The following is a 10,036-nucleotide window of genomic DNA, read 5'->3' on the forward strand; positions in this document are numbered from 1 at the left end:
CAGAGGATTACGTGACATTGGTTGGCCACTCAGTGCAGCGGGATATTTAGTGCTTGCGGTAGTCAGCGACTGTCGTAGTTGTACCTCTTGAAGTTTCTTTCTTAATATTTATTGCAGAACCTCAAGTGTTAAAGGAAGATTCGGCCCAGAGCAATTAGAGTTCACAAAATAAACATCAGAGAAAACTTTGTAGCAATAATTAGAACCGCAGCATAAAGCCAAACATGCCACAATGAAATTAATCAAAATGTCCCCAAAGCATCGGCGGACTGGCATAGGGGCCACCGAGGGATTAAAGGTGGATTCCAGGTGGATTCCAGGTGGATTCCAGGTAGATTCCAGAGATGCGCATCGCAGCGTCTCTTCATGCAGGGCCCAAGGTAATATGGGGCCTTAGACAGAACCCCCCACCAAAACTCTTCCTACTAAGAACCTCAGCATCACTAACTTGTTTAAATATAGATAAGGTGAAATCTAAATGATGCTACAGGTTTAAATCTAAGGTCTGTGTTACAATAAAACCATTTCTAGGGGCCCCTGAATGTCTGGAGGCCCCTGAATGGCCCCTACCAGCAGCTACTGAGTTTTATTTGCCTTGATATCTCAGTCTTATAATTCTAGATCTCAGAGGTGCTAACATCAAAGAAATATAGAATTAACCCCTTTGAGCTTTTCTGATCTATAAAGCAGATCAAAAAAGCTGGTTTATAGATCAGCAGTCTGCAGCCAAGCTGTTGTAGAGGTTAAATAGATATTATTTTATACAGCAGCAAATTAGCTTATTTCATAACTTCATAACCTTTGACCTTCTCTCCTCTGGTCTGTTTAACAGCTACAGTCTCAGATCAGCTCAGACCTCCAGGACTGTCAGCAGCAGAAACAGGAAATTTATACACTAAAAATATAAACTATATTTGCTTTGCATTTTCCACACATGATGGCAAAGATGGCAATTGTTGTGGATAGTAATATAGCACATCTGCATTTACGTTCAGTAAAAAATAACAAATCAAAATATCTTCAGTTACATTTTGAAGTAACTGAGCCAGGCCTTTCAAGAAATCTCAATTGGCATCATCGGATTTATCTTATGTCAAATGTCAAAATACATTTTTTAAATTTCTAAATTAAGAATTGTGTGTAAGCTCCCCTATCGCTGTTTACATTCCCCCATCAGCTGATGCAGCGGTGGCCTGTGACGTCATCAGCTCTGCCACAGCCAAACTCCAGACTCAACATCCGGACGTTGTTATTGTGTCTTGTCTCTTGTCTTGTCTTCTCTCTATGCTGTAACTGCGAAGTAATTTCCTTGCTGGGATGAATAAAGTACTTCTATTCAATTCTACTCTATTCTATTCTAGTTCTGCCACTGAGCTGTCCAAACAGTTGCCTGCAGAATTAAGGCTGGTTCCAATGATGCCGAGTGTTCTGGAGAAAATTGGCAAAAATTCCACTGCATGTAAAGAGCTCAGCAGTTTGGGCCATGAGGAAAACACAAACTCAACATACTGGAAGCCTGCTTCAAATATCTACAAAAAAATTATATTTTATCTAGATTATTTTCCATCTTTTGATTTGAACAACTTGCAAAGTCCAAACCAACATATTTCTTTATTTGACCAGAGTACCGTATTTTGTTTCCGTGTGTCATGTCATTCCCCATTATTGGTTCCAACTGTCCCTCATGTCCTGATATCCCCCACATATATTTAAGTTCACCTGTCATCTCCTTATCTCTGTGTTCCTTTGCTGTGATTGCTGCATGGTGGCATTTGTTGTGCTTGGCAATGTTCCTGAGCATCTTTGCATTTTGACCTCATTAAAACATTTTTCTCACTTCGCCCTGGGTCTGACTGCTCTCGTCCTCATCTCAACCCTCAGTACAAATACTCAGTTTTACATTGCAGAGGGTCCTGGTGGTTCTAAACTTCTTACATTACAAATAAACATGAGCACTAGGAACTTCAGTGTTTTTCTCTGTCATGAAATGCAGTGAGAGGTGGTGAGGTTGACGCAGAGGCCCCAGGTTGAAGTGAATTAAAATGATTTAATGGTGAACTGCAATGCCATAAATCCAAAATCCAGGCAGCACAGATAAGCAGACACTTAAAGCTCAGAGCTGGTAGCAACATGTATAATTGAACGACAGAAACACCAGACTGGTACGACACCAAATGAGACAAGGACCCGACAAAGACACAGAGACACAAGTGATGACGAAGATAAGATTAGAGGATAAGATCAGCTTCACATGTAAGTATCGGCCAATCACAATCCCCCAAAATTAAGGAAATCGACATCCAGAACTTAGGCAAACCCCTTCTATTTATAAACCAAAACTCTAACAAATAATTTGACATAAAACAGCTAAATGTTACTCCTAATCAGCTGAAGAGTAACATTTCATAATTACTCATTTATAGTTAGTTAAAGAATCAGTAAATTCAGCTTATTTACCGGTGAACCCTGAGGGGTCTGGAAGGTTGCTATGACAACAGCAAATCTTTACTGTATTGTGGTGCTGAGCCGTTCAGTGATTTATAAACTAACAGTATTTTAAAATCTATTCTCTGAGCTACAGGGAGCCAGTGTAGGGACTGTAGAACTGGGTGATGATCTCTAACTTCCTGGTTTTAGTCAGAACACCAGCAGCAGCATTCTGGATCTGATTGATGTCTTATTCAGACCTGAGAAGAGACTGTTGCAGTAATCAATGTGACTAAAGATAAACACATGGATGAGTTTCTCTAGATCTTGCCAAGACATTAGTCCTTTAATCCTGGAAATGTTCTTCAGGTGATAGAAGGCTGACTTTCTAACCGTCTTTATGTGTCTCTGAAGGTTCAGGTCAGAGTTCATCACTACTCCCAGATTTCGGGCCTGATTTCTAGTTTCCAGCTGTAATAACTGGAGTTGTTCGTTGACCCTAGATCGTTCCTCTTTAGGTCCAAAGGTAATAACTTCAGTTTTGTTTCTGTTCAGCTGAAGAAACTTATGGCACATCCATACAAATAAAGCCAGTTCAATATTTGCTACATTTTTCCTCCTAGACATTACAATGCAACACAAATCCTCATCCATGTGTGGATGGAAAGGTAGATTCATAACAAATGTCATTTTCAGATTACAAACACCAACTATTAATAAAATTTCAGTTGATGATGCAACAATCCCAGCAGCTTGATGGAAACAAAACCATTCAGCAATTCAAAAACCCAAAACGGGATTTTAGCCGATCTTCTCTGGCCAAAACATCGGAGAAGACCAAGTAGTAGGAACTATTACACCCAAGTATGAACGTTTAGTTTCACACAGAGGCTTAGTGGTTCATTTTTAATTATTTATTCATTTAAAACGCTTTTTTTGAAGACTCTCAATATTGATTTTATTTTATACTCCACTGTTTTCCAGCCAATATGCATTTATAAAATCTCCACATACAAAATATGCAAACAAAATGATCACACAAAAATCATGAGCTCCACAGAAATACCACCACAGAACATATGATATGATATTAAGGTCAATAAAAGACCCACAGCCATAAATGTTACACATGGAAGAGGAATTATCTGCATTTTGTAAAGATTGTCACACAGAAAAAAAATTATTTTCTTAACTACGTTTAGTCCACTACCTAAAACAAACACAAGTCCCTAAAATTAAAACAGATACATTTCTCTTAATGAAACAGATTCATTCTCATATTTAGCCACTAGGGGGAAGCTGTTTCATTAACTTCTTTATGAAAGTATCATGATTTTTTTTTTAATTCACACAGAAATAGAAATTCTCTCTATTTTTGCTTAATTTCATAACTAAGTTTAGTCCGACTACCTAAAGCAACCATAAGCCCTACATAGAAGGTACAGGAAGTAAAAACAGATAAACCCAGATAAATATTTTACTGCATGGATCAGATTCATTCTCATTGTTAGCCACTAGGGGGCGGTTAGTTATTAACCTTCACTGAACCGTCGCTCAGCAGGCGGACCTTTATGTCTGCAGGCAGCCCTCGTCTGATCAGTTCATCTTTAATCTGCAGAACAAAACATGAGATGAATGTGAGATACAGTCAGTGGTGAATTATAAAATATACTGAACAGAATCTGATTAACATTAAAAACAAAAACAGCAGAATTTAACTGCATCACTGCAGGTGATCACTTTGGGTTTGATTTGACATTTGAGTGAAATGGGTTTGGATTAAACTCAGGTTGTGATGGTTTGTGTTAAAGTCCAGAACATCACTGACCGCTTTCTCAATTTTATCTTTATTGTCTTTCAGTGACAGCGTAGTCAAGATCTTCAGCTTCAGAACCGTAAGACGAGCTGGAAGAACAAGAGATCAACATGGTATAAAGACAGGAGGACTTGTAGTTGTCAAAGGGAGAGCAACAGTGGTTGAAGTCACAGCTAAGATAACAGAAACATGAGTTCAGGACATAAAAAGTAAAAATAAATCAAAGATGAAAAATAAAGAATTGACTCATCATCTTACTTACATGTTGTAGGAGGACTTGGAATCGCTATGAAAGGTACTGGGATAACAACAGCAGAAACATCATGAGTTCAGGAAATAAAAAATAAGATCAATGATCAAACAGAAAGAAATGACTCACTGTTTCCAACCCTCACAATGACACATCGAAGCTCAGACTGGTAGATAGAACTGGAGGCACTGGGGAGATAATTTAGCACCAAAACTTTAATATTAAACTGTTTCTGAAAATAACCATATGATGCAAAATCTTTTTTTAGTCCATAAATGTGTTTTTTGTGTTTAACCAGAGACTTTAAAGTCTCTGGTTAAATTTGACTTTTCTCATAATTGTACCCACATCAGTGGGGAAAGTCCATTTGTTTAGTTCTTATGGATCACTGCTTCAGCAACTTCTGTCAGGATCAGGAGGGATTTTCCTAAAGTCATTTTGTATCACTGAAGGTGAACATTATTTTTATTACTTTTGTACTTAAGTACATTTCAAAATCTGTACCTTATACTTTTACTGAAATAAACCAGTTATGTTTATCAGTCTTTTTAAGATAAGTATTTCTACTTCTACTTAAGAAGAGAATATGAGAACTTTTGAAACTTCTGATCAGATACTGACTTTGCCTGGACAGCAAAACAGATGGGATGGCTTTCATTATCATCATTTTGACTGTCAGACGGCGTCCATGTCAGGGTGAAATATCCTGAACCAGACGAACTCTTGGTCATGTTGAACGGTCCGCTGAACAGGAGCTCAGTGATCCTTTAACACACAGGAAACACATCATATATTGTTAATTAGGTTAGGTTCTCAGTTATTTGCAGCAAACAGGATGGTGTATCGGTCAGGATACAGGAAGGAGGACATGAGATCAAAACTTTAACTTCAGATGTGAGCTGGTTTATTTGTCTTGATGCTCAGTGTTGCCAGCAGTCTGTAATAACAAATAAATTGCCATTAGGCTAACATATTACAGGAATAGAGGTTCAACTAATACAAACTCAAACAAATTATCTAATGAGAAATAAACTCAACCATCCACATTTGCATGTAAATCCACAACATACAAATAACTCAATTTGCGTAAAGGTTACATCATTAGGCGCAGCCTCGGTGAAAACACAGAAAGCCCTTCGGCTCAGTTTAGCATAAGAGGCACTATGGCGCCATCATGTGGCCAGATAAAATCACTACACAATGGCGGCAGCTGGCAGCGCATATATCTGCTGCAATAATTCAATGGAAAATAATAACAGATGCAGCCGAAATGCAGTTACAAACAATGGGATTTAAGGTAAACCTACGAAGGCTGAGCAGGTTCAACTGAGTTCCCAGCGCGCAGAGAGCCCCACAACATCGCATACTCGTTCTCCCATAGTTAACACATATAACGAACTGAATCTAGAATAAACAAACAGCACGCTAAATGCAGTACTTACCTTCTGTCATCAACTTAACACTCGGAGCATCACTTCCCAGGACTACACCAGGAATGCGGTCTCACATGCTAAGAATGTAGCAAAACTGACCCGGAAGTATATTAAATTGCTCTCATGAGCGGTAGGGCAGCACATGGGCAGCACTAACTCAAGACTTACGTCACTTCCTAGGGTACTTTCGAAACCAATATTACAAAATAAAATACAAAAAATATCAGAGCCTTTTATACAGTCTGTTTGGTTATATGTGCAAAATGTCCTGAAAACATCTGTTATGATTTCTGTATCAAAATGATCTGACAGCTAAAAATAATTAATGTCCAGGTTTTATGTGTTTTGTACCAGTTTGGAGTCATTGTGTTATTTTAACACAATAAAGATCAAATTTCAGATTTTCACCTTGAATTATTTAGAAGCTTACCTCTGATTAGAAACAATATTTATTTTCTACTCACACAGACTGAGTCGCCTCTGCTGTGATGTTGATTTCTATCGTCTCAGTAACGTTTATGAAGAACTGAGCTCCATGTTCAGGAGTTGGAGGCAGAAACCTGGGCAGATATTCACCTGCTGTGCAGGACGGAGCTGCAGGATCCACTGGAGCAATGCAGCGAAAAAATAATTCAGATTAAGTCACAAAACAGCAGAGTTTAACAACTCTTCTATCAGTTTAAAGATTAATTCAGTAAAGTTACAGTTGTCAATCTGAGTTGTCCCAATAATATGGGATTTTCTTGTGTTAAATTCTTAATGATCAACTTTCAACAGATAATTATTGAATACTAAATTTATTCACACCAGTGTTTCTCTTTGCAGTGAAGCAACACAATGGAAACATGAAATCAAACCTTTGAAAACAAACTGGACAGGGATTCTGCTCATAGAAATCTTGGAGCTTATCGACGCTGTTGAACCAGTGTTATCAGTCAGAGCGATGGTCTGACTGGGAAAATCCTCCATCATCAGCTGAACTGCATATGAACCTTCAACTTTGCTGCTGGTTGGACTGAATGAAAGGGAACAAGACTGGAAGAGGACAGAGAGAGAAATCAAAGATTATAAATCAAGTTTAATAATGATATAATAACTGAATTTCATTATAGGTTTATTTGTTTGTTCACAAATAAAACAAACACAAATAGTAATATGAAATTATTAATATTTTAATAACTTAAAATATTAAGTTATTAAACGTAATATTTCTATTAAGTTTTATAGAAATATTCATTTATATTTAATTTGCAGATTTATGGCTCTAAGCACATCAATTGAGAGTTCATGCCGAGAAAACAGTGCAGTTAATTTGCAAAATAAAATATTTTGTGGAACCACAAATATTCTTCCAAAGAGTTGGACTCTTTTCAAACCCCTGGGGTCAAAGGTAAAAATAAAATAAAATCTGAGTATGAAAACAATTATTTTTATAGATTTTTGGCGGTGAGAAGCAGGTTGCTGAATCATTTTGTAGCATAAAAATGAAATACGGTTATATGGATGTATCTACAGTGAAATGCAGTGAACTAATTTCAGATTAATTTTTGAAACTATTTAAATCTTCTTCCAAAAAATCCTGGGTCGCAAGATGCTAAAAACTATTTTTGTCAAATAAATTATGTCACCAATAAAACAGCATTTACATTAAAATACTGGTCTATTTTTCACAAACTATTTACAAAATCAGAGATTCAAAAAACTACATATTTCTGTATTTGTGCCACTCCACCTTCAGACAGGATGGTTTCCACCTGTCAGCCCTGAAGCCTCCAGGGTTTTCTTTACCATTTTGTCCACCAGGGGGCAGTGTTCACACAGCTGAGTTTCAATCAACCTTTTGCTAGGCTGCAGCTACAGTGTACCTCATAATGTGTTTCATGCAGGAGTGAAAGTAGTTTTGAATTCTTGGCGGTACAATAACTAAAAACCATCACTGGCTTTTTGTTTTCTGTTTCTCTCTTCATGTATTTTACTAAGGGACGTCCAAACCCAAACAAACAAAACTGTATCAATGTTTTATTTTACTGCACGCTAAATATTTCTGCTATTTCTAAAGCAGAAATTAGAAACCCTTTACAATAAATCTCCCTAAACCTCCTGTGTGCATACACCAGCACACATTTATTCCTCTATCTCTTCTCTATCTAACCCTAAACTTAACCAAAACTCAACTCACACATCAGTCTTAAACTTAACCTCTAACCCAGGGGTGTCAAACTCCAGTCCTCAAGGAACGCTGTCCTGCAACTTTTAGATGTGCCTCTGCTGCACCTGAATAGAATAATTAGGTCATTAGCAAGGCTGGGGGAACTGATTTGCACAAGGAGGAGGTAATTAAGCAATTTCATTCCAGCGTTTTGTACCTGTGGAACATCTAAAAACTGCAGGACACCGGCCCTCGAGGACTGGAGTTTGACACCTGTGCTCTAACCCATAAACAGCATTTCTCCTTGTGGGTTGTTCAGACCCTCTGCTTTTTCTCCCACCTGTCACTCAGAGTTTGACTGAAGGATATTTACTTCCTCTCTTCTACCTGTGAACCTCACATTTTCCTTACCTGTAACTTGACATCAACATTTATTACTTACCGATGAGAGACTGAGGACAGACGGAGGTGTGCAGGTGTAGCACTCATTGGAACCTGATCCATTTCTGCATTGAACATGGTCTCCATCAGGGTCAAAGGTCAACAAGCGGATATTCCTCTGACAGTTTGAGGGAACTCTGAGAGAACCAGAAAACAAACATCACATAATTACAAGTGAACTCTGGAGAACAAATAATCAGTTTAAATTATTTGATTTACACAGAGGAGCTTCAGTATCTTGACTGATTTGTGTTTCAGTGTTTTTCTTCCATCATTTTTTAGGTTCTTAAAGTCTTGTTTGAGCATTGTTTCTTTGAGAAATTAGCAAATGGTTCCTATATATAATATGTCTAATTTAATCTGTATTTCACAAATTCAAATTTGTCTTAAAGATAAATCGTACTTGTAAGTAATTTTAAATTAATTACTAAATCTGCTTTGTTTCCATGTCACTCTTTGTTACAAATAAAATGTATTCACAGTGTTTGGATTTCATTTTTCTTTAAAAGAAAAAGGAACCAAAAACTTCAGAATCAAAATACAGCTTATGCTCCAGCAAAAGCACCAAAAGTTTCAGATATTTATTATAAAGATGATATAAAAACTGAATTACCTCATAACAGGAAGGATGCCGGTCTTTGGTGATGAGTTTGGTCTGTTAATGTCAGATCGTTTTCTCCCTTCAACAAACACCTTAGCGAGGCCAGTTGAAATGCCGTTTTTGTTGTTTATCCAGGTTCCAGGATTCAACCTTTAATAGAAAATATTGGGAAGATTTCTGATGTTACTAAGTTTCTAAAACACAGAAAACTTTACAGAACAGCAGACCAGAAAACTGACAGGAGGAATTTTAGACTTTTTGGAAAAAACAGAAAAGTATTAGATATATTTTTGCATGATGTTGAGATTCAGTCACCCATAGTAATAACCGATGAAACTCCTACTGCCCCATGTGGGATACTCTCTCAGACACCATTCACCGCTGCTTTCATCAATCTTCTGAGTACAGCCAGAACAAGAAATAAATGACTCAGTCTCTCCACATGAGCTGTGGCCAAACTTATAGCGACGCACAAGCTGTAGATTTAAAGTGAAGAGGCATTAGATACAAGACAATATTTTTTCTAAAGGTAAAATAAAAGAAACTTTAGCAAATCTCAACTTACTGTAAAACTGTTTCCTTGTACATTTTTAGTGGTGTGTGTAATCACAGTACCAGTATAAACAGCTTCTGTCCAGCTGATCACCATCATCACCAGCAGCACAGAGAGCAACATGATGAACGAATCAGTTCTGCTAAAAAAATATCAGATCATCAGGTCACCTTTGTTGCGACTGCTTTGATTATGCAAACATCTGAAGACCGGAGACGACAACGTGATGCTTTGCAAATATTTAAACGAGTTTGTAGGAGTGAGCTGCTATTTATTTTTGCACATAGTTTTCTCTTCATTTTATTTAGGAAGGTAAACCTTCATCATTTGGTTTATTTACATTCAAATAGTAAGTCTTAGTTAATT

At 37.3% G+C, this 10,036-nt stretch overlaps 1 protein-coding gene and 1 long non-coding RNA gene across 3 annotated transcripts; both read right to left on the minus strand.

Annotated features, from left to right (window-relative positions):
* Positions 1 to 3,336: 3,336 nt before the first annotated feature.
* Positions 3,337 to 9,815, minus strand: LOC114157893 (integrin beta-like protein A). Of its 2 annotated transcripts, XM_028039064.1 has the most exons (11): positions 9,683 to 9,815; positions 9,433 to 9,593; positions 9,130 to 9,267; positions 8,518 to 8,653; positions 6,784 to 6,961; positions 6,391 to 6,532; positions 5,115 to 5,258; positions 4,623 to 4,681; positions 4,506 to 4,541; positions 4,256 to 4,332; positions 3,337 to 4,039 (listed from the first exon to the last, which is right to left on the minus strand). In XM_028039064.1, the coding sequence occupies exons 1-11, from the start codon at positions 9,791 to 9,793 to the stop codon at positions 3,953 to 3,955; spliced, it is 1,269 nt and encodes a 422-aa protein (XP_027894865.1). In that variant the 5' UTR covers positions 9,794 to 9,815; the 3' UTR covers positions 3,337 to 3,952. The 2 variants fall into 2 exon arrangements, with proteins under 2 accessions (XP_027894865.1, XP_027894866.1); XM_028039065.1 differs by lacking the exons at positions 3,337 to 4,039; positions 4,256 to 4,332 and adding an exon at positions 4,339 to 4,416.
* On the minus strand, positions 5,375 to 6,384 carry LOC114157894 (uncharacterized). The gene is made up of 2 exons (XR_003598291.1): positions 5,936 to 6,384; positions 5,375 to 5,430 (listed from the first exon to the last, which is right to left on the minus strand). It is a non-coding gene; the product is annotated as an uncharacterized LOC114157894 (long non-coding RNA).
* Positions 9,816 to 10,036: the final 221 nt, after the last annotated feature.

This window comes from Xiphophorus couchianus, chromosome 14 (genome assembly GCF_001444195.1).
Source record: "Xiphophorus couchianus chromosome 14, X_couchianus-1.0, whole genome shotgun sequence".
Classification (NCBI taxonomy): domain Eukaryota; kingdom Metazoa; phylum Chordata; class Actinopteri; order Cyprinodontiformes; family Poeciliidae; genus Xiphophorus; species Xiphophorus couchianus.